This window comes from Zosterops lateralis (genome assembly GCF_965231275.1).
Source record: "Zosterops lateralis genome assembly, chromosome: 2".
Lineage (NCBI taxonomy): Eukaryota > Metazoa > Chordata > Aves > Passeriformes > Zosteropidae > Zosterops > Zosterops lateralis.
In genome coordinates, this window is record NC_139763.1 from 35,573,584 (window position 1) to 35,599,103 (window position 25,520).

The following is a 25,520-nucleotide window of genomic DNA, read 5'->3' on the forward strand; positions in this document are numbered from 1 at the left end:
TCTCAAAGTAAACACAGTCACTTCACTTTAATTCATTCTTGTCTTGAGTAAACTGTTTCCCTAAAAGCATTCTTACTCCTATTTGATCAAAGACTATTGCTAGATATCATGATATAAATTGACAATAAAAATAAGGAAAAACAATTGCTCAGAGCTTTTACAGAGTGAATATGAAACCAGCTCACAAAAGGTGTGCTGTCTTTATGGCAAGAGTGACAGCACTGGTTCCAACCTTGAGCAGGATGGTACCTGCTCACATCTACAAAGCCTAATGACTCTAATACTGCAAATTCTTTCTTTCCAGCCAGGAAAGCGTGTCACAGATTGTACATCAAATGTACAAGAGCTGCTTCCAAGCACTGGAGGTACTTTATAATTCCCTTGGCTCCTCTGAGTAAACTACTGTGTAGTGACCTGGAGATGACAAATCCAGGTACCTGAGCACAAGCACATTTCATATTTTACCACTTTTTCAAAAAGCTGAAAATAATGACACCAGCAATGACGCCTGCCTTTAACCTAGAACTATAACAAATGGGTCAAAACTTTCATGAGAGAAGTCGTGGAGCCAAGATGTTGGGTTATGAATATATTTTGCAGTGAAAATGGTGCTTGAGGCTTGCCTTACAATAAGGAGAAAAAACCTACAAAAGTGAAAACTGAGCATTAAATGTATACAAAATAATATTAACAGGGTAATTTAAAAAAATCCTAAAAAACAACTATGCAAAATGCCCTGCTTCCTGTCTTCCAGGTCTTCTGGAATGGATTTCAAGCAACATCAGCTGAATGTAGTAATATAAACATTTGAAGTACTTACTACCTCTGGAGATTTGCAGGCCCTCTAAAGCGATTAGGGTTCAGTGTATCTGTGCCAGCCTTAATCCACTTCCCGAGATAACAGGCATATAAAATAGGACACATGTGCCACAAACCTAAACCAGGCAAGAAAAATAAAAGGCCAGCCCCGGATCAAGGAGAACCTCTAAGGAGCAGGATCAGACATGTCTTACATGCTTTACAAAACAACAGTACTCCATGCAGAGGATATGAAATCAAATCAGATAATCCTTGGTAGAAGAATAAGTAGGATTTGAACCTTTTATGTTCAGATCTTATTTACTTCTTTAGCAGGTTCAGCTACACTTGTATAAAGCCACTGATGAAGTACCACAAACTTCATAATGATGGAAGTCATCATTTCGTGTTCAGAGGAAAATGGGGACCGAAGTTCTTGTTACTGATTGTGATGCATGAGAGTTGTGATAACTAAACTCCTCCCTGAAAAATTACTAGGCTACATTCACAGCTAAGGCAGTCATAAAAATAGCCTTTGTAACTGGACAATGTACAGCCCTGACAGAAAAAACAAGAATACTGCCCCATAGTGTCTGTCCTACATAATGTTTGGAATCAAAAAACAGTTTGGGTTGGAAGGGATCTTAAAGATCGCTTAGTTCCAACACAACTTCCAGGGGCTGGGATATCTTCCAGTATCTCAGGCTGCTCAGAGTGCCATTCAGCTCAGCCTTGAACACTTCCAGGGATGAGGCATCCACAACTTCCCTGGGCAACCTGTTCCAGCACATCACCACCCTCAGAGTAAAGATTCTTTTTTTTCCAAATATCTAATCTTAATGCCCTCTTTCATTTGAGTTTGAGGCCATTTCTCCTTTTCCTGTCACTACAGGTCCTTGTAAAAAAACTCTCTTTCTTGTAAGCTCACTTCAGATACTGGAAGGCCACAGTTAGGTCACCACAAAGTTTTCTCTTTTCCAGGCTGAAATATCCTAATTCTCTTCACCTTTCCTTGTAGGAGATATGCTCCATCCACCTAATCTTCTTGGTGTCCCTCCTCTGAACTCACTCCAACAGCTCAATGCACTTCCTGTGCTGGGGAGCCCAGAGCTGGATGCAGCACTTCAGGTGGGAGGCACCCAAATATACTTTCAGTCGGTACAAGTTTATTTTCAACATTCTGAGCTCCAAAAACAACAAGACAGCTTTTCTCTTTCTACATTTTTAATCATCTTAGGATAGTAGATGACAAGTGACAGACTGTGGAAGACTGAATTTTGCATCTTAAGCTTGGCAGGCAACAATACGGAATAAGAGACACAGCCAGCCTCAGCATTACTACTGCTGGCTGCAGGGATGTGACAAGGCTGGGGCTCACAGTGCCTCTCACAGCAAAACCCTGGGAAAACAGACCTGCCAGGCACAGATACACTTAATTGGGTAAAATATTGATAAGACAGTGAGTTAAGTTTGTAAGTTGGTGGTGGCTAGCTCCAAGACTTGATGAGCAATTAAGAGAGATGGGGAGCAATTCAGTTTTTCAGACCGTGCCTGAGCCTAAGACCAGCAGCAGCACCTCCTTCCTATTCCACTGACAGAAGAGTAGGTCAAGATAATGGGGCCAAATAAATACCACTATAAATCCCATCTCTGATAAGCTCTCCAAGTTCATTCTTGTTTTATTGCACATTGGTCTGGTTTCATCCAAATGCTCTTCTGCATATGTTCTGTATTTTCTGCAGAGTGCCTGGTCTGTGGCAACGCAACCCCTGTGGTTACTTCCCCTTTCCCCAGTACTGAGATGGCACAACACAGATGTAGTCATTTCCCTTGAAGAGACTCATAGACAAAATTTAAACAGAATGTTTAAATATGTAATAATGTACACAAACCACTAGGTCTTCAGAGATTGTATTAATTATATGTTTGTGCCACATCTAGGGTGTGTAGAAAAAATGGGGACTAGAGGCACTAAACCAAAGTCCCTTCTTGTGTTTACCTATTAAAATCCACCAAATCCCAAGTATTTAGCTCAGAACACAATGAGAAGAAAAAGAACCAAGTTAACTGCATCTCATAGTATATCAGTATACTTTCTAAAATGCAACACAGAAGTTTAGGGTTTGCAATCATAATCATTACTGTCATTACTAAAGTCAGAGGTACTCATGACTTCTGAATTTAAAGTTTTCATAACTCACAAATCGGGTGGTGGCTGACACTGTTATATTAAAAAAATATGTTTCCTGTTTCCACTTTGTCCTCAAATAGTAGACGGTGCTTCCTTCCCATGGTTCTCTCTTGCTACAAACATTAGGTTATTATAAATACACACAGGGAGTACACATAACTACCCATGTAAATGCATGGCGATATCTACCTGATAAACACTTATGAGAAATACATTTCATAAGTGACTGGGATTTCCTCACCCAGGGCTGATGCAGTGAAGGCACACAATAGATTACAAACATATATGAGAAAAACATTTCATAAGTAACTGGGATTTCCTAATCTGTAGCTGCCCACGAGCACATTTCCCACTTATATGGGAAATGGTCTAACACCTGGGAGCTGCCATTTGCAAAACCAGCTTCAGAGCAGATTACTTGTGTCCCAGATCTAAGAACAAACCTTTACAGTTCCTATTCTCTCCTGTGAACATCCAAAATCCTACCATCTTCAGTTCGTTTTTTAAAAAAACCCTAGAAAATAAACATTGTGTACCTTTGAAAAGGATTCATCTTAACCAGCTTTATACCTTTATACAGCACAGACATCTACAGCTGAGCTAGTCACCAGAGGACCCCTTTGGCATTCACAGGGATAAAGATAAACTGGCACTTGAAGGACTTAATTCAGCTGTCTAACTCTAGATATTTATCTTAGGATAAGACAGGTCCTATAGTAGCAGTGACTATGAGGAAATCACATCTCTGATGCTGGCATTCATATTGTAGACATTATGAACCAGAACACCTGTCAGAGGTGACTTTCAGGCATAGATACCTGAGACCTCTAGAAAAGGGGATGTTTTCAGCTTCTTGGTAGAACCTGACATTTCAAGTCAACCTCTGAAAACTCAAGAAAATCACCAAAAATTGTGTCTCTGTTGTTCAAGGAAGAATTTCCTAACTTCACACTGAAAGGTCTTCAGTCTCCTTCAATTACTGGTAATATACAGACTGTCACATTCATAAAGGGGAAAGGAGGGCCTGTACATCTCCAAAATCTCCTAAAAATATTTTTCTCTGTAGTGAGTAGGGTCTTTAGGTGATGGGGCTCTACAAATTTTATCAGCATTTTTCTCTTAGGGACACATAACTCACAAACAGCAAAGCAATGAGGAATCAAAATAGACCACATATATATATGATTATGCAAATATATGAATATATATATAAAATACACCTGAATATGCATTCACCCATCACCACTCCTCTGAATCTTTTGATTTTAATTCTAAACTGCTGCTTACCCATAAGCTCATTTGGAGGATTTTCCAGGGGAAACCAGTGGTCTTTCTTCTTAACTCTGTTCTACAACTCATTCACATGAAAGACAGAAACTGCCTGCAACTCCTGTTCCTACCCTTGCAGAATAGGTAATTTCATTGGGGTTGTCTCCTCTCTCTTTTGTTCTTTCTCTGAGAGATAAACCAATGAGAAAGATTCATGTCTACTCTGTATCCTGCTGCCAGTGGATTCAAGTTTCCAAGTAGTGTTATACTACTTGACCAGAAGAAAACAGAATTTTAATCACATGGTGATTGACTTAGTACTTCTCTGATGCACAAGGAAGAATTACAGTAGTGTGATGCTATGACTTGTAATTTAAAAGATTGTGCTAAGGTCTAGTGGAAATATCAAGATTGTCTAATTCCCCAGTCTTTCAGCCTTCTTTACATTAGAGGCATTGAGGAGATCTTCTTTTTAACTGAATCAATCCAGAGTCCCTGATGTCTGTTTGATCCACAGCAAAATTATCCTTCTTTTTTGTGTTTTCTCCATTTTCAACAAGTCTGACTGGGAATAGATTACCACACAAAGGTATTAATCAAATACTTAGGAAAGTACTACAAGGAATAGATTGATTGATGGAAAATATCTTTCCTAACTAACTCTGTGGTTTCTGAATATGAAACCAGTTATAGATTACAGGATGACAGGTGCTGATGTGCTAACCCTGGTTAGGCTCATATATTTTCATAATTTCTTAACTGTTTACTTACTCTCACCCTAGTACAGCAATGGAAGGACTATTTTTCTCACTCTTTTTGATACAAATTTGAATGCTTTCACATAAAATGAAATAATCTTCATTTTATGTGTCAGGTTAAATCAGAAATCCTCCACCACACCAGAGTTAAGGATAAACCCTTTCTTACACAGTAAGACACACAGCTTCTGACATTTCAGTTGCTTACCAGTCCAAAACAATTTCACACAGGGCAAGCATGGGTTTTCACATAGTGTACAGTGTAGCTTTAACCTGCTTTTCTTTAGAGCATTTCCTGGGGTAAAAAGAGTGAATCTTGCAGGTAATATTAGACATAGAGACACTTTTCCTGTCCTGTAAACAGTTTTGAAAGATGGAAGAAAATCTTCCCATTTCACACTGTCAGAAGGAAAAACTCCCCCAAAAACAAAGGGATGCTTCTTTTCCTTTAATTAAGCAACTAAAACTGCAGGACAGGACGTGAGATGTATCTCTGTGCACACTACATCATTTTCTGCTTGCTCCATGGCTGTGTTTCAGCCTGTTCCAACTGGCACCCTTCAAGAGGAAGCTTGGGCGTGGTTTGGGGATAAATCACACCAGCAGCTGCTCCAAATAAGTTATAAACAAGAACTTCAACATCCCTGACTCCCTGTGATGCACTGCAACATAATCCCACCCATTTTGTGCTGTCCTGTACAGAAGCCATACACTCCTTTGCATGCCATTTGCTGAGGCAAGCAACACAAATCCTTCATTTTCCTGCCATCAAAACACCCTGACACAATTCTCAACATGTCTCTTCAAATAAATATTTTAGCCATTTAGACATTAGAAAACATGCAGAAAAATGGTGATATCTTGGGATGCAGGAGAGTCACAGGTTCAGTGGAGACCAGGGTCCAATGCTATTTATGTGTGCACTGAGAGACAGCCTACCTTGGATGGGTCTGACTTTGAACAGACAGACACACAGGGAGGGATCTGTGTTCAGAAGGCTCTGTGCTCAGTAGTTACAGTAAATAAAGCAGCCAAGCTCCATCCACATAACCCATAATATGCAGGTCCTGGATACTTAACCAAGTTCAGAGGTTCACATGCAAGAGAAAACCCCAGATCACCAGGATTTGGTAGCTTAATAGTAGATTACTCACTTGCCTTCTCAGGCCAGTCCCTCCATCTTTCCCCCTGGAATCATTCTGTGGCTGTACAAATAATAAAATACTTAATAGATGGAAAAAAGACACCTATGGCTCTGAAAGCTTAAATCCCAGTACCAATGTGTATAAAAATGGTATCTGCTGAAAGACCAGCGTTCCTGGATTCAAGTAGATGGTTTTCTTCTCTGTGTTTTTGACCAGAAAAACCTTTTGTAAAAATTAACCGCAAATTACACGTTTCTGCAAGTTTTCATTTTGTGAGAAAAACCCAGATTAGCTTTATGTGAGGACCACACACTCTCATGCACAGAAGATGTTGGTGCTGATGAATTGCTGCTTTCAGCTGTGGGATTTAATTACTCTCATTCTCTACAGCTGGTGTTATTATGTGGTGATGTGTTTGTCTTCTGACACCTGGGGGGTAGGATGAAATAAATTTACTATATTCACCATGCCAAAGGGACAGTTTGAATAAGAAATGCTGCAATAAGACCTGCATGACTATGTCCTCTGGCATGAATGATGAATCCAGGTCCTTTAGATCTTGTTTTCTAGACATGCTTACAGACTGGAAGAATTTTTTAAAAATGTTATCAGAAAATTACATTAATGTTAAGCCTATTTTGACAAGTCCAAGGAAATGAATTGGTTTATATTGATGTCTATCTAGCCTGTGCTCCTGAAGCCTTTCCCTTCATTTTTACATGCTGCCAGGGTCACTAATCCTACTCGTTTTCAGTTTGTCAGTCAATAATCACTTACATGGCACTATGTCTTTGGAAATGACAGCTGAGACAGGATCTGATGCAAAGCCTTGCTTCCACAATGCCTTCCTAAATACCAATCTGAGCCGGCTGAAAGGACCAAACACTCTATGTCTGGTAATGACATGTTCACCAAGCTTGTCATAAACAAGGTTTTGGGGAACTTTACAGCTCTGCTATCTGTCAGATGTCTCTACTTTGATGCCATAATGAAGTCATACAAAGCAGAACAGTTATTGGACATTAATGACAGGAAGTCCCTGTTATCAGACATTAATGAGAGTCAACTTTTTTGTTTTGCTCTAAGGCATTTTAATTGTATCACGAGCAGAGACCATCTGGCTTAAGAATGAATATTCAGTATCTGCTGCAGATGCAGAAAAATTTGGGAGGGAAATGGTACTTCCTGGTTTCCAGCTCACATGGTACCCAACACTAAAGCTTGTATGTTGAACACATAGCTAAATTGCAATTTGATGCTCAATTAATGACTTGATTTTTTAGGTTATTATTATCTTATTAATTAGTTAGTGTTTATTAGTTTGCACTTTATCTCTTCAAAAAGAAGATGAATTTATGTTAAAAATTACTAAGGACTAACATACTTCACTGCATTCTGCAGAGGAGTGTGTCAGCTCATCAGGCTTTATTTACTGAGAAGTCCTAGGGATAAAAATATTTTTTCTTTTTTAAGGAATAAACATAATTTCTCTCTTTTGTGACAGGTGCAGTTCATGTTTATAAAAAATACAGAGAAAACATTTGCAATGTGAAAATTTAGAGTACCACAGCAGACAATAACTTTTCTGAGAAAGAATTCAGCTGAGAAAGAATGAAACCATCACTTCTAAAGGGCAGGCATCAATTTCAGAAATGTTATGGCTGTCACCAGAAGCTTTAGTTTGGCCTATCTTATTTCTACAGCAATGTCTCTCACTGCAACTCGAGGGGGAAAAAAACACCAAACTGATTTAGCCAAGACTTTTCTGAGCCATGTATAAAGTCTAGAAGATGATGTTTTGCAGTCTTAAGAAAATAAAGCTGTTAATACTTTGAGTAAATTATGCATATGTATCATGGCCTATTTACAAGCCTAGGTCTATTTGTTTAAGTACCTAAATATCTTGAGGCAGCTCCAAGGCAGACACCCTTGTCTGCCACACTGAGCTGCCTCAAACACGAGCAGCCCAGCAAAGGTGGGGGCCAGGCTGCAATCCCAAAGAGGTATTTGATTTGAACATAACTTGAACCAGTGCTGGCAGAAATGCATTGAAAAGTAGTGGGGGCTCTGCCCTTTTTATTTTGGAATTAAGTCAAACAAGATGTTGACTTCTCTCCTGAGGGAATGTGATGTGATGCATTTCCTCACTGAAGCTCCCTGGGCTGTGCTGGCTCTCAAGAGTCCCATGTTGCAGTGAGTGAAACAATTTCCAGCACACGTTTCCAGAACCCACTTTGGAATACCTCAGGGTAACAACAGTTAGTTAAGCCAGTATGATTAGAGAGCTATCACCTCATTTCCGCTGCATTACTGCCATAATCCTAGAAGGAAGATTCATATAAGTGCTCAGGAACAAAATTCCAGGGGAGAAAAAAATCCATACTAGCAACTATCAGCTAATATTACCAGACAACTGAATTTTCTTGTATTTGCTTTCTTACTTTTCTTGGGGGAAATTTACCTTAATGCATGAGACCAACAAAAGACTCACAAAGTCTTGAATGCTGAACACTGCAGCCCTCAGTAGAGCACTATTAAAATTACCAGACAGGCTTTCAATATGAGCTTGCTGTGGAGCTAAACATCTCCTCGTGATGCCAAACAGGATGCACCTCTGGGACAAAATGCTCCTGAACACATAGATCTATCCTAAGCAATAAGCAGAGTAAAAGTTGGAGCTGTAGCTCAGAGGTCTAAGGGAGGATGGGAAGAGAGACAGTAAGAATTTTCCTCTCCTCTGGCTTTTGGGAAAAACACATTGAGTGTTAGACAAAAATGTGAAAATCTCAACCTCGATAACTGAAGCATTCAGATATCCAAACCTGAGGTTATTCTGACTCAGAAAGCAATTGATACATTTGCTTTTCAAGCAGTACAGGCATCACTTTTCCATACAGGTCAGTATGTCTGTCTGTCACCTATTTCAAGGCAGAATTTTTTGAGCAGTATCTCATCTAAAGGAGAAGGAAGTGATCAGGAACTATCAATGGCAAGACTGTTAGGGTTGTAAGAATAGGAATCCCCCTTGTGATAAATCATTTTCAATGCTCAATGTAATCCAATTCAGTCTCTAAACATCACTAGTGTAATACAAAAATGTCTCCTGGGCACATCAATAAAACTGGGTGGGATTGACTGCTGTAAACAACAAGAGACTTGAAACTCACTCTCTGATGCAAGAATTTGGTCAGAATTTAGTCTCTTCAGACGAAATTCTAAGCACAACCTAAAAATCTACACGAAATTTTTATAGTAGCAAGGTGAAGTAAGTCCAATGAAAAAACACCGCCATGCAAGACTGGTATTTAAAATGGCAATCACAAGAGGCAAAACAAGTTTAATGTACATGGTTTGGCAAAGCTGCAGTCTGCTTCTTTAAGAATGTATTACTGATTATGAGCATTCTTATTACAATTTTATTGCAATATTCAAGGTGCACTCAGAAGATACTATTTTTTTAAATATGGGTTTATTTGTTTGCATCTTATTTTACAGTCATTCTTCCAGCCTCCAGTTCATTTCTAAAATGAAAGCAACTGATATTTCCATATCAAAGTTTAAAATTAATTTGCTTTGTGGAACATGCTCCTTGATGTAAAATACTTCATTTTAATTAGGACATTTCATTTTCTCTAATGGAATCAGGTTCCATTTACTTAATCCAAAACTACATTCTGAAAAAGATATAAGCAGTACACTTTCTCAGCACAAGCCCTTCAAAGGCCTGTGTGCATGAGGAGATTGCACCTACACAGCTAAACTGATTTCAGGCTTAATCTATTTTACACCCCTACAAAACATTACCCATAACTGAATCTGCCCCATTTCTGGATGAGTTTTATTAAACAACTTCTTGTTTCCTAGTGCAGACCAGGATGGGATAATAAAAAAACAAATACCATTACAAGTATGTGTTAGAATGGAAAAGCTAATTAAAAACCGTCCCATCTCTCTAAGCACATGTGACTGGACCCCACATCCTGGAGCACAGCCATCTCCCACTGCCACTTTTGTACAGTGTTTTCTTCTTCCATTTGCCCTCCTCTCTGTAACATGTTGTGTACATGTAGACTATGCCAGATCATGTCTGCTGCTCTTTAAGAGAACGTACAAGTCATTTCTGAGGAACACTTTGCATATTCTGGCTCCATGTTAGGATGATGTCCTGCCCCCACGCACGCACAGAAGCACGTGGATAGATCAGGGCAGAGATAACCAGTGCACAGGCACAGACTGTGAAAGGCATTCCCTTTCCCTACTGTGACAGCTTGCTCCCTCCATTTAAAATAAATGTTTGTTTGCTGGAAAGCCTGTCTTTATTGATTTTGTACATCTCATCAGCACAGAGAAATGCAATAAATACCATACACTATTATAAACTCTGAAACACCTTCAGCTCCAGGCCGACTGCAGCTTTCATAATAAAAGGGCACAGCAACAAAATTATTTTAAAAACAGAATACCTTGAAAAATAGCCAGGCTGTCATCCATTTGACCACTTTCACAACCCAAAAGACATGCTTGTAGAGCTCAGTATCCACTACTCCAGGGTCTACTACATTAGCAGTCACATGGCTTCCATTTGCAGTCAGAAGATGCTGTAGTCGATAGGTAAACAACACAAGGGCAAGTTTGCTTTGGGCATAGGCTCCATGGGGTGAATACGAACATCTGTACACAGGAGAGAAAAAGAGAGGGAGATTCATGTAAAAATAACCAGAAGGAGAACAGAATTGCACAAACATCAAATGTACCACATTATGCAATATCCAGATCTACACTGAGTTGTCAGAAGAATCAGCTTATCACTGGCAGGTGTGTTGTTTACTCAAGTTCTGGTGATTATTCCATTAGACACCAAGTCTTATTTATAGCAGGGAAAAATATTAAAATAAAATTACACAATACCTGCCAGAATCTCTCTGTCGAACTCTTTAAACTAGAAATGTTGAGGCATCAATCTCTGGGCTATCATCACCTAGAGGCCCTCAAACTTCTTTCCCCTCTTTTGCTCTGCTCTCTCTAAACATATACACCCTATTCCTACCTATTAAACCCATGACTGACCATACTACTTCTCATTGCTATTATTATTGTTACTGAGTCAGTACCTACTAGTTGAAGGTTCCTGTGCTGGGATGGGTAAGGTATTCATTGCAGCTGCCCTGGTCACACACCCGATTGTGCACAGCTAAGAGATTGATAAAAATATGGGGCAAGGAGAGCAGCTGCAACTGTAACCACAGTTTACACAGTCTACAGGCCCTATACAGCCTTTAAATCACAGATGGCTGGCAGGGTCTATGCCAAAGAGGTATGACAAAGACACACAAATTCCAGGAGTTACAGCAAAACATTCCCAGTTGAGACTCCTGTGCACCTCTCTCATGTGGATGTCAAATATGCCTTTCTTTCAAACCAAGCTTTCTAGGAACTGCTGAGTTGGGTTTCATTGCATGCAGGCAGCGGTACTTTGTGGGTTTTTTTCTTCTTTTATTTTTTATTTTTTTTTTAATAAGCAAGCTAGTTTCAGGCAAATTAGCAGGTATGTCACTTAAAATGTTCTTCCTGACTAAGGCCTCAGCATCACTTCCACAAATTCCTGTGCCATAACAATTCACTCCTGTAATTACTCATCTAACCTTTTTTGTGCTTAGCAGAACCAAAGGTAAATGGTGGCATTACAGACAGCTCATAGGCAAAGCAGGAAGGAGCCTAAAGCAACAAGCTCCTGGGAACAGAGAAATTGCTTCAGTCTCCACCCATTTTGCCTCTGTTAAAGCCTGGAGGACTCATGCTGCATGCTGTAGCTGCTGCCCATGTGGGCTCAGGGGTTAGGGTCCATGCAGCAGCAGAACCTTAACCTGTTGGTGAAAGGTGACAGAGGGGCACCCACCCAGGAACAGAACTCTCTTTCCTATTTCCTTCCCTTCCCCTAGAAGCTGTCCTGTCTCTGTTGTGGCTGCAGCTGCAGCTCCATCCTCTACACCTTCACCCTAAGTGAAAGAAGAAATGCCCAGACTAGGGATGCTCTTATTCTGCTGGAAAGCCTGCCTGTGATTTCTGTGGCTGTTACTACATGCAAGGTTTTTATTTTGAATCAGTAGTAATAAACATGTCAGTTCATTTTGTTATCTCATTCTTGTTGAATATCTTATTTACAATATCCTGTGCACTTCACCACAGAAAACCCTGGATGTTAAGAATCAGGTGGACTCTCTACAGAGGTATAAGGCTACTGAAGCAATTTAACTGTCCATGTTATCTGAAAGGACTCAAAAACTTGGAGGTACCACAGAAAATAATACAGCTTAGCCACAGGAAGTAAAAGACAACAACACTGCATCTCTTTTCTTTTTATTTTCCTGTCTTTTTTCTTGTACAAGCAAATCACAAGCAGTCTACAAAAGCATGATACAGCTTGAGAACCAAAAAAAGACAGCTGATCACAGGTGGCCCTTGCACCAACCAACGGCCTCAGCTGCACTGTGCTGGATAACATACCTTCATTATCATGAAGAGATCACCTGCACCTTTGGGCAAAATGGTCTATTTAAAGAGTAAAGAACAATCACTGCATGAATATAAAAGTCACTTGGCATTAGTCAGGAAATTGCAGTTACATTTTAAATTCAGTAACGTCCATGCTCTGATCTGAGACACTCAAAATGTCACCTTATGCTTCATGCATATTCCAATCCCTTTAACTTGAAGGACCAGATCCTCAGCTGCTACCAGCTTCTCCTGTGCACAGGCGTGTGGGGCAGAGCTCACACCACCCATGGGAAGCAGCATTCATCCCAAGCCGCCTCCGGCAGCCAGCTGGCAGCTAACCCTGGCACTCCTCCATCAGCACCACCATTCCCCCACGGAACGCAAGCTGGGGCACGGGACAAGCCTCCCCAGCTGAACTAGAGTGATCTTGTCTGGTAAGTGGCTCACAGGGAAGCAGAGCTGGAGACTATTCTGACTTGTTCTGCCTGGGTATAGTCTGGCCTTCAGTAATTTCAGATGCCAGGCAAGAGGATACTGAATGCTCCCCATGACTCCCCATTCCCACATTTTGTATGGGTACTGTTTTGACTTACTTTGTGGCAACGAAGCATGAACTACAAGGGCCAGATCCTCCAAAGCCTTGTATTTTGCATAGATATGTATGTCAGAGAAACATGAGTGCTGAGAAGATATAAAAGCTACCCAATCAATGAGGAAGCCTTTTATATCATAGTGCAGAGATGCAAATGATCTGCAAGGCAGCCAGGAATCAGACTTCAATAACATAATATAGATATGAAGAATATAAAATTGGATACACACAGCAAAAACTTTAGGCAGAGCCACTGCAATGATTACCTTCTCTGAACCCAATTTCTGTGTGTTTGTTTTTTGCTTTCCAGGAATCTGACATCAATGGACTACATAAGACAGAGGAATAACATGACACAGAACCAATGAGGATTTCTGTTGAACAACTGTTTTGTTTGTCAGACCCCATTTTATTAGAATCATGTTGTTTAAATGCCACATTGAAAAAATAAATCAGCACAGGTTATTTGACTTCCTTACATCCAGTATTAAGTTTATGTATCAGAAAAATAGAACCACATAGGCACATGTACTTACACCATGATTCTGTCTTCTATGCATACACATGTAGAATCACAGAAGGGTTTCGGTTAGAAGTTTAAGATCACCTAGTCCTACAGCCCTACCATAAGAAGAGACATCTTTCCACTTGACAAGATTGCTCAAAGTACCATCCAGCTTGGCTTTGAATGGATGAGGTATTCACACTGTCTCTGGACAACTCATTCCTGTGCCTTACCATCCTCATCATAAAAATGTCTTTCCTTTGTCCAATAAAGGTCTACCCTCTTTTAGTTTAAAACCAAAAAATGTATGGTTACACATTCTTACACATGGAGTTATCTGGCTTTAAAGCCTATGCATCTAAATCTAAATCTAGCCTCTCTTGACACTTTATGCTCATATGCACATCTTTTACAATGAATAAAAGTATAATTGCATACTAAATAAAATAATTTTGACATTATGCCTTTCCACATTTTCTGAAGGTTCTAAAATCTTTCTGAAATCAAAGTGCATACAAGAGGCAAACCATCCAAGCAGAACACAGCTTACCACCAAACTGTGCTAGCAGAGGAGTGCACACGAGGCGCCTCTGACACTTGGACCTTTGCTGCTGTGAGGACACAGGGTATCGATGCTTCACAGGCAGGCAGGGAGATTCTTAAGCAGAGAAACTCTACCTCCTAACTAGGCAACCAGCCAGGCAAAGGACTGAAAGCTCCCAGTGGTGCCGGTCAGTCAGCTAGAGAGCTAAGGAGGTACTGATGTTCAATGCCCAGGGATACATCCTAATAAATACTGCCCACCCAGCTTGGGCGATGCCAGGCAGTTTGTGCTGTGATATGGCAAGCATGTACACAGTCAGTAGGAAAAATAGAGTAAGGATTTGGTGAGAAGTTCAGTGGGAAAGCACAGCATGCCTGGCATCAGTAGCTTGGAGAACTTCACGCTCACTCCCTTGTTTGAGTGGGGCTGGCTGTGGACCACTCTTCCTACCACAGAAAACAGTGGCATCCCCCAAGGGATGCCCCTCCATAGCATTTTGCTGATGAAACAGGGAAACACACAACTCACTAAATGAAAAGTACAGGAGGAGTAAAGGCAAGCAGGATTTAATTTGCTGCTTTGAAATCTGTCCAAGAGAGCACCAATACACAAGACCTTCTCCTTTCTTTGAAAATAATGGTTTATGGATTCTATACTGATAAATAAAGGATCAGGATGAAGCAGATCCTGCATTTTGTGTCCAAATAATTTTTAGCAGAAGTTCTTACTTCTGGCTTAAGATTTTTTGCAATATAAACTTTGACTTACTATTACAAAAATTAGGGGAGAGAAAAGAAGGAGATTTGAAATTTTGTGAGAACAAAATAAGTAGGTATTCCATTATGGAATGAGTGCCTTGAGGTTTGCTGATTTTTTTTTTTTTTTTTTTCCCTTCTTTTCCCCCAGAAGCTGATTAGCTGATTTTTGCCACTTATCTCCATGGTGCTGTCTCCAGCAGCAATCTCCCTATGGAATGTATTTTCAAAAAGTAATGAGAAGCCAAATTTCAAACTGAAGCCTGCAGTGGCTAATTAGGTATTTAAATATGGACTCAGCTGCTATCCCAGTTTGAAAACTGGATTCATGTTTAGCACATCTCTTGTCAACTTGTTTCTGCTCAGGTTGGCTTTAGTTGCTCTGATTTCTACAGCGGTCTCCCATTTATGTCCAATGATCCCATATTTAGTAAAGAGCTAAGTGAGGACAGATTACCCACTGAGTAACAGGGGAAACTGTGCTGCTCAGCACAGATCACTTCCTTCACCCTCCTGTGTGTGGGGCTCTCTTTCTGCTTTCGGATTTTTCACTCTCATTGAGGGCTCCTTTGGCACTGGGCACACATAACATACATTATGGACTCACTGACAGCACCCTGTACCCCACCACATCTTGCTTCAGCAAAAGGCTCAGAGGACCTATGGCCATCCTGACTGGCACACAGATTAGTTTAACCCAACCAGTGCTGGCACTGAAGCTTTCCTGATCTGAACCTTTCACAACTGTCTTGCATGCCATCCTCCTTTCACCTGTCACCCTGCTCCCCAATTTCCAGTGTGTTCATTTGCCTGGAGGGCAGAGTGCACCAAGATCAAACTGCAAAAAACCCAGCTGCTCTGTGCTCCATTAAAAGACAAGTGATGCAAAACGTGGCTGACATGCTGGGCTTTTTAATGAAAGGCCACACAAAATTTCAATATATGCCTTAGGATGAATCAGGGAATTAAGCAAAACATAGGCTTGCTGTATTAAAATGACTAAAGCTTCCTAATGATTTATGTATTAATCTTGCAATACATCATCACCATTGCTTAGTCAAGACTATAAAAGTCTATTATTAAACACTCATGAAGCTTTCAGAGTCTTAAATTTTCTTTCTTCAGGGAATGCAGCACAACATTTTTAAAGTTTTGATAAATTTTGCAGCTTATTTTGAAGCAGCTAGAGAAATATATTGGAAAATAAGCATGTCTTTACTGTTTATCACAAGCAGTTTCTTTGTCTTCTCTTATGATAACGCTTGAGTCCTAAATATTGTTTATTAGATTAAAACAGGCTTCCTGGCAGTACTAGATATATTTTTCCTGTGAACACATCTTCTGAGTCTCATTAATTGTGATTTTCTCTCAATAAAACCCAACCAACCAACCAAGCAACCAACCAAACAAAAAAGAAATATAGAAAAGGAGAAAACACCAAGCTGGAGAAATGAAAATAAATATATTACAACTACCAACCAGTATTTTACCACTTGAAAGAAGCATATACATTAGTAAAACAAAGCTCAAATCTAAGGTATTAACTTCTCTGCTTTTGAGATGTTGTTGCAGTTATGTTTTGTACAGCAGCTGTCCTGTTACCAACTGCTATAGGCTATTACACAGTCACTCATCTCATGTACATGAGGGGCATTTTGTGTTCCTGAGCAACTTCTCATGTACTTCTTCATGTACATTTCTTTCACATATGTGATGTGCAACCTTAAAAAATAAATAGTGACAGTATACATACAACAGCTAAGGTGGCTGAAGTATAAATGTTGAGTGGATAAGGAACGCAAGCATTAGGGACTCCTGAGGAGCCCTCATGACCCTGTGATGAATTTGATCTGGAAGGCTACCAGACCAATACATGAAATTAGTGGTTCTACACGAGGTCAAAAGCATATCCTTCATGTCCTAATTTGTGTCATGGGGGTCACTTAAGCAGTCATAAGCCAGTGGCAGAGCAAACCATCTTGCCTTTCATTACTCTTCCTGCAGCAAGCTCTTCGGCTCCACATGTCGCTCACACACAGCTCTGGACAAATCCAGGCTTTGTCTGTAGTAAAATAATATTTTTCTTCCTAAAATTAGAGCATAAGGGTAAAAGCCCAGAGCTGAGAAATGCTCTCTCTTCAACAGGTAATGTGTTGGTAATGGTCTCAGTAGCTGGTATCTCAGCAGATCAGTGACTCCTGTCTTGTGCTTAACCCACAATGCAGGAGGAGCCACAAACTGGAACCTGGGCGGTGTTTGGTTTTTGTTTCTTTTTTAAAGCCATGTTTCCCAGCTTCCAGCACTTCACTGTATAAATACATAACATTCAGTGACTAGCCCTTTCTAACAGCCTTTAGGAAATGCAGAGGGAACAAAAATTAACTTACTGTCTCTTGAGGACTACATTTAATAAAGAAACACAATGTCTTTATTTTAAAATCATTTATGAAAGACAAAATAAGCCAGGGCTTGTCATCTGGGCGTTACTGTCATCCAGATGGAATCAGCATCATTTTTCATTTGGCTGATCCCTACTCCTAATGGCAGGAGGTGAGATGCCAAGAGCTATTCTGCTCTACTGAGAGTTGTTGTGTACATCTCAGTTGCTGTGTGCTCAGCATAGCTCTCAAATGCATGGACTCAAAGGCTGGTCCTCCCAAAGTCTCACCAGAACCAGTACCTTTAAATACGTAATTTTTTTCTTTCTGTGCAGATGGTATTAATTTCAAATGTTTCGGATTATTTTAAATATCAATGTTAAATTCAAATTATAATTACTGTAATTCCATTCTTCCAGGAAATATATGTCTTTATTTAGAATGATATAAATTGCCACTTTTCTACAGTCACAGCAACTGATGTAGTGTTAAGTACATGCTAACAGTTGAAGTGGTACTGAGCATAATAGTATCTCTTCATTCAAATAAAAATCTCCATTAAACAAATGAATGAGTAAATATATAAAAGGAAGCAAGGGTTTGCATTGCTTTGCCCAAGAAAAAGATCACAGCTTCAAGATCTACATTCTGTGTCTTCATGACCCTTTTGAGGGATGGGGAAGTAACATGGACACATATCTTCTCATATTATCTCTTGGATAATCTGGATCTCAGGTTACTGAAGATTGTCACACATTTTATAAGAACATCTATAGGATTATAAATAGGGGGAGGTACTCTCCACTCACTTGTGGAAAGCTTCGCACTTCTGCAACAGAGCTTTTAAGTTAAAGGAAGCAATGGGAGGTTTTATGGTTTCTTTCCTTTCACCAGAATGCACCTAGGACCACAAAACTCCCAGCAATAACTTGAATAATCCAAAATATTCTGAAAAAAACATTTCGAAAGTGGTGTCGACTTTTGCAGATTAGCTGCAACTTCTGAGCTTTTCATTCTGGGACTCAAAAGGAACTGTAGGGTCTGAATAAGTATAACAAGGTGCTGCCATTTCAAATCCAGCACAGTGCACTAACTGTGGTTGGCAGATTTACAGTAGACTATGTTGGTGTATATGCAAAGATAATTTAAGGCTTAATTGTGGTGGGCTCAACCCACTGCACAGCCTTGGATTTAAGGAGAGGCTGAATGTGTTCTGCAAGAGCAGTTATTCATTACACTGAAGGACTGGTCTGTCTTACTGGAGGAAATGTGCCTGCAAAATCCTTTTTCCTTTGAGATATCTATAATTATTGTGCAGAAAATGCTATGCCATCAATCTTTGTTTACATAAATAACAAAAGATTAGCAAGTCTGGCACAACATACTTTTGAAAATCAGTTTCTGCTCATTGAAACAATTTAGCAACTTCTGCTTTTTAGAAGTTTTCTTATGTAGTGAGAATGCGAACATCACAGCTTCAATCTGAGTGATAAAAGTGACTAAATCCAATATATTAGTTAAGACAAGGAAAAAATTATTAAAAAGACAGCTATTTGTTAAAAGCAATCACAAGAAGCCTTCTCCTCATTTGGAAGATCCTCCTAGGCTAAAGAAGAAATACAGCTGAATGCCAACAGGTAGCAGAGGTATTAAAATGTGCAAGTTTTCTGCATCCGTGAAGTGGCTCACAGTCCAGACACAGCATGAAAAGCTTTTGTTCTTGTGAGACTGTACATCAAGAGCATCACTCATCCACTGTCAGAAATCAGGTGGGATTTAAATAAGATTTGAATATGAAAAGGGCCTGTGAAGAGGAAGGGTCTTACCTAAGGAACATAAAAATTCCAACTTCAGCAAAACGCAAAAAACCTACATGAAAAGTGTAAGATACAAAGCAGTCCACAGCCAGCATTGCAAAATGGTTATTTCTAAGTACTGACAAGGACAGTGTCAGCAAACATTTTCTGTACCATTTGGCCTTAGAGTTGAGTTTTGGGGTTCACTTTATAAATTTCCCAACACTGTGTCACCCTGGAATATTGTAAACAGGGATCTGTAATGGAAAACCAAGCATTTCATAAGAAGGGGCATGGCATGGCCTGGGACCAGAATGCTTTAAGACCTCTTACACTTGCAGACATGCCAGAACCTAGTCAAATCTGGCAGGTTTAGCTTTCCAGGAAATGACAAGAAGTTTCATGTCCTGAAAAACCAACAATGTCACAGAGCTGTCCTGCCCCAGCCCTCACTGAAAAAAGAATGTAAAGAAACTGCTGCTTTGACAGATTGATTGATTGATTGATTGATTGATTTTTTTGTGGCAATTCAGGTACTGATCATGCCCACCACTCCTTTAACATCACTGTTAAAAGTTCTTGAGCTTCCCCTAAAGCTACTGCAAGCCACAGTGCTCCTCAGTCTCTGTCCCTCTTGGGGAGCTGAGATTTTGCTGTGTTCAGCCCCTCTCCACTCCCCATGGCAAGAAAGGCTGGGCTACCACAGCATCCAACACATAATGAGAACAAGAAATGGAGCAACAAAGCTACAATGCTATCAGACATTCTGGCAGTATCAAAACTCCTGGGGGCTAAAATATTTTATGTTTACAGAGATTCATTTTACTTAGAAAACATAGTTTTCACAACATTTTTTTTATCAAGAACTTGATTTAATTAAAATACCAATTTTTCTTCACAGGTTTAAGTTTCAACTGCTTGGTCTTCTTTTGAACAGATTAAGTTCTTCTCTGAACAAAGAGGTTTAGGACGAGGAATAGAGAAAAGGTTAAGAGTTAACAAATCACAGAGGCAGAAATCTGCCTTCAGTTCCCTGCACAGTACCTCATAATCCTTAATGCATGTGGCAAGACATGGAATGTATGGCTATGAAGAAACAGGAACACCAGCAGGGCTGAACTTGGAGGGGGTTTCTGGGAGGTGAGCTGAAAATTTTGTCCATTTCTCTAAACACATTATTCCAGGGATTTAGAGGCATGTGCACCAGCCTTCTCCAGCTATGCCAGGCAGCCCAAAGGACAACTCCACTAACAAGATACTGGGAGGACGGTGGTAGTTAAGGCAATTGAGAGAAATGCTTAAAACACTTGAATAATCACCCAGGACCTGAACTCCAAAGCTTTTAAGGTTAATTCAGCCTTAATGAATCTTTTTGCTAACAGAAAGTTGTTAAACTAACCTTCCCCTCTCAAGAGCAACAAGCTCTCTCTCTGCTCCCAGTTCTCCAGGTCCCTTTTGCTCTCTCTGTCATATGAATGCAATACATTAACTTTCAAATGATCATAGAACCATCTTGCCTCTCTGGAAAACAGCACATCTGTGAGAACTACTGTCCTGAACGCCAGGCAGAGCTGGTTTGTCCCACCCACCCCATGGTGCAGGGAGAGGCTGGGCAGCAGGAGCACCCATATCTCAGACACTTCCCAGCATGCTGCAATTTTGAACTAGTTCAGAAACAACATGTCACATCAAACCAATTACCATTATTAACAATCCTTTGTTAAGAACATTAATTCCTTTAGACAAAAAGGAATTTAACATTGTAACAACAAAGTAGCTACACTTAATATCCCCAAATACATGTTAGCCTGACGTTATCTTTGCGGTATCAGTGTTACACTCTGTTATTGTTCTGCAGAAGTCAATCAACCCTAAAAGCATTTTGATTAGACAGAACAAAAATACATCAATAAATGTAAAATGAAAGCTTTCCGAAGTTGACATCCTAACTTAAATTATTCATTTCTTTGTTATTGGTTGCAGGAACAGACAGGTATGTACAAAACACTTGATGCATTTGAGACAGAACTCTGTCTTTTGAATTGATGAATTGGTCTGCTGATACAGTAGCCTAATTTTATTTTTTTTTTAAATTAACTTATAGAATTTGAGATCTGTGCTTCCCTAGTAATCTCATTTTCCAGGCCAGACAATTTTTGCAATTAATGCTAATTGCTGCAAACACAAGGGATCATTTTGCAAAGCAGCAAATGCTTTTGCATTTATACAGAAAGTATTTGGCAAAGAAGGACTTATGTGCATGCAGTAAGCATTTAAATACTTATCATCTAACTCTGTGCAGGAAAACTTGATAACCTGCTGCAGGAAGGACACATCTAAATGAATACAGCACTGTACTGCAGTTGGCATTTGGTCCTGTCAAGACAACATGATTTATCTTGCAAATAGAACCAGAATATGAAATAGAAGACAACGTGGAGGAGCTGCTTAAACAGCAGGACTCATACAAAACCATGAATTCCATGAGTTAAATAAAACCTATGATGATATGTATCTATCTAATTATCTAGAACAAACTTTTATGATTACAATTTCTGTATTTTTCACAGCATTTTATTGAAAAACAGTCCAGTGAAATAGCTCTTTATATGTTATTATGAAAGACTTCTGTGGTGACTAAATTTGATTTACACAAAAGGGGTAATAATGAAAATCTCTCCTACTTTTTTTACAAATTTTCCTTTATTATATAAAAAAAATAGAAAAATACCCAATAGCACTATGCTACTACTATGCTACACCAGCTTCATGTTTGTTTTTGCTTGAATTTAAGATGTTATACTTCTAGGTCTTCCAGATAGAGAGAATTAAGAATCTTTAAGAAACATATCAATCATGAAAAGGCACTGAAGAAACTAAATGGATATTTTTAAAAAAGAAGCCTTTAAAAAAAAAAAAAGATGTTGACTCATCAAACCATTCTTAGTAAAAAAAAAAAAAAATCTATTTTACACAAATGTCCAGCTTAAAAAAAAAAGTTATTTGAAACTGATGGAGATACTTGAAAAGGATGGTTTAGAAATTAAAGGTTGTGAGTTTCAGTTTTATTGTCATACTTCAAAATCAGAATACCAGTGTACTCATAGGGATAATTACAAATAAATTCAAAAAAGATTTTTAGAACAGTGAAATCAAATGTTTTGGTTCCAAAAATGGATAAATATTTTCCAAATGTGATTCAGCATCTTAGCTTTTAGTTGCTGCTCATAGAAAATATTTTCCAAAACTTCAGTAATGTTGGAAAAAAATCCTCAACTTTCTGCCCAAACTTAATACAACTTTTTTTAACCAACAAACATCACATAAACAGAAGAAAAGATGAATGAAACTCCTCATCCGAGAACAGGAGGTCTACAGACACTTTGTTTGACAGATTTTCTCATCAGTACCTAACACTTCCTGTTACAGCTCCTTATGAACTGCCTAAAAGAGGAGATAAACTGGAGCTGCCTGATCTCCCCAGAATCTTCCCAGATATAGGGCAGAGTTGTTTATCCTATTTTACACCAGCTAGGACACACATGTGGCAGCTGGGAATTTTGCAATTCTTTTTATTTAACTTCTATTGTCTCTGACATGATTCATGCACTAGAGCTACAGGGAAAAATACAGAAATTATATCTAATATATCATATTCATCTTGGAGAGTTTAAAAAAGAAAATCAGCTCCTTCTGCAGTTGGAGAGCAGACGAAAGGGAGCAGAAAAGTGTGACTAACTGTTCTTGAATATACAAGAGATGTGAACCAGAATAGGAGCTGTGTTACTGTGGCTGGGGAGTTCATAGATCTGTGATTCACAGCATTACAGGGCCCATTTGGTATGCAAAAAGAGAGCATGATGAAAGGAATAGTTAGTCATGGAGAAAAAGCTAGACAGAACACACAAAGATGCTAACCCCTGGGAAAGGAGCATATTCAAGTGTTATCCACAGCCTGGGAAAGAGAATACGGTCTTTTTTTCTTTATTTTCCTTAAAATACCTTCTTACTTCAGTAGGCAGAGCACTCAAAGGAATGCCCTACACCTCAGCCTTGAAAGAGCACCATAAACTCCAGTGCATTGCTCAAGCCTACCTCAACCCAAGTGGATGGTACATATTTCTTCAAGTTTTTGCTAAAACCAGACAGCCATATTCTCTCATGACCATACTTTTTTTCTCCTCTCAATTTAGGAAGTATTACTTGAGGCAGGCAAAAGAGGAAAGAAGGCCATGCTAGCTGTGCTGCTGGAGCACACAGTGTGCTACCCTCTGCATGCAATTGCTGAAATCACCACTGTGGAAATGCTTGCAGATTGCCTGTGTTTCTCTTAAACTTTCACCTCCTGAAAACCATCGTGTTCAAAGCAGGGATGAAGGAGAATGATTTGCCTTAGGGATCTTCTTGTCGACTCATGTGATTGCTGTTGAAAATGGTCTGGATCTAAAAGACCACAAAGGCGTTTGATGTTCTTCATATATATCCTTCAGCAAAAGAGCTGGGAGAACAGTCAGTGCTCTAGTGTGTGCGCGTTTGCATTTTCAATAACACACATGAAACAAGCTGTGCCCTGCCTGCTTGGAACAAGCTCTATCCTGCCTTGATGTACCCATACCATGTCTCTTACACTGGTGTGTGTGTGAAGAGGAGGGCTACGAAGGGGGAGAAATGGCATTCGCATGGAAGAGATGAGAGAGGGGCTAGGGAGAAAAGATAGGAAGATAAATGGAGAGGAGGATATGGGTGGGTAGAAATAAGACAGCCTCAAATAAGAAAAAAAAAAGAAAAAAAATGAGAAAGGGAGGGAAAAGGTAATTCAAACAAAAAAGCTCAAAAGACACAGATGAAGAAGCAGGCAAGCATGAAGAAAGAGACAACTAAGGAAGGAAAATAATGCAAACTGCAAAAAGACAAAATTAAATTAACCATCCCACTGAAAAGAGCTAACCAGAGCAACATGGGATAAATCAGATTGGTAAGATGGCAGGAAACAAAACAAAGAGGAAACATGGAGGATAGTAACACAAGCTTCATTTAACACTGTTCAGGGGACAGGCCTTCCAACAATTATTTGTTATGCAGTTGTCCTGTGATCACTGATATGGATGATGTCTGGTTTCAGATCAGATCTCTCTGCAGCAAATACAAGCAATGAGGAGAAACAGCACAATGTGACTGCCAACCCAGAGTCTCCTGGATGGGAGAAGGATTCCACAGAAAGTCAGTGGTAAAACAGAGAACTGAACCTCAGTTTATTGTCTTCTTTAAGTCAAGACAAGTCTTTTGCCTTTCCTTCTCTGCCGTGCTTGATGGATGAATTCCTGCTCCAGTAATGTCACTCACCTCTAGTCAGGACACTATCCCAACTAGCATCTAGGAATAATGGGACAAGAGTATGGAAAACAATTCAGCCTGCTGCAAGCAGTAATTTTCCCAGCACAGAGTATAGCCCCCCTTTCTCCAATAATGACTCCAGATGGTTTTGCTGCTTTCCTGCTAGGTTAAGACTACCAGCCAAAGTGGGAATATACATCCAACTCGTAAAATGAATTATGAGCAACTGCTGCAAAATAAAGAAAAAAAAAAAAAAAAAAAAAGTAGAAAAATTTTAGAATGATTTCACATTCACACAAGCAAAAACGAGACATGGCATCACCAGGAAACTGCTTACCATGGGTGTCTTTACCACATCCATTAAAGCTCATGAATGTTGCTGTGAATCACAAGGCATCTCCAGGGCCCTGTGGAGTAGGAACTGCCTGGGTATGATACTCCCAGCAGTCCTCCTGCTAAACCCCCTGCTCATGCTGTAGGGACACACTCAAACATACAAGTGAACTCACTGGTTTTTGCAGCACTATTTATGGTGATGTCAAACTATTCACCTGAGTGGGGGCTTTTTGGCAGTTAGGCTAAAAAAAAAAATACCCAGGAGCATCTTTTTACAACCCAACCAAGGAAAAGTTTGGACCTGAATTTACAGTCCATTCTGGGTTTTACCAGTGTGCATATGTGCAGGCACCACTGCTGCCCCTGAGTGATTCAGAGCATCTGTGTGGGAATGAGCAGAAAAAATCAGTCAGAGTCTGTCATCCTTTATGGCTCTTCCTACATCAATAATGTTGAAATGTAAAGGACACAAAAGCTGCAGGTAAATCTCACTGGTATATTATTATTATTTACGTCTGACTAGACATGTTCTTGCTCAGCCATAACTTTCCAAACTAAAACGTTTCTGGTTCCTTTAAAACGTGAGTTAATAATGATAAATCAAAGATAGGGATGATCCTAAAT

At 39.6% G+C, this 25,520-nt stretch overlaps 1 protein-coding gene across 1 annotated transcript in view; it reads right to left on the reverse strand.

Annotated features, from left to right (window-relative positions):
• DHRSX (dehydrogenase/reductase X-linked) overlaps positions 1-25,520 on the reverse strand; it is a gene marked incomplete at its 5' end in the record, with an annotated part of 164,582 nt that overhangs the window by 23,078 nt on the left and 115,984 nt on the right. The window contains one exon of the mRNA XM_083855228.1: positions 10,625-10,832. Within this exon, the coding sequence (XP_083711354.1) occupies positions 10,625-10,832 (208 nt within the window). The remainder of the gene's footprint in view (positions 1-10,624; positions 10,833-25,520) is intronic.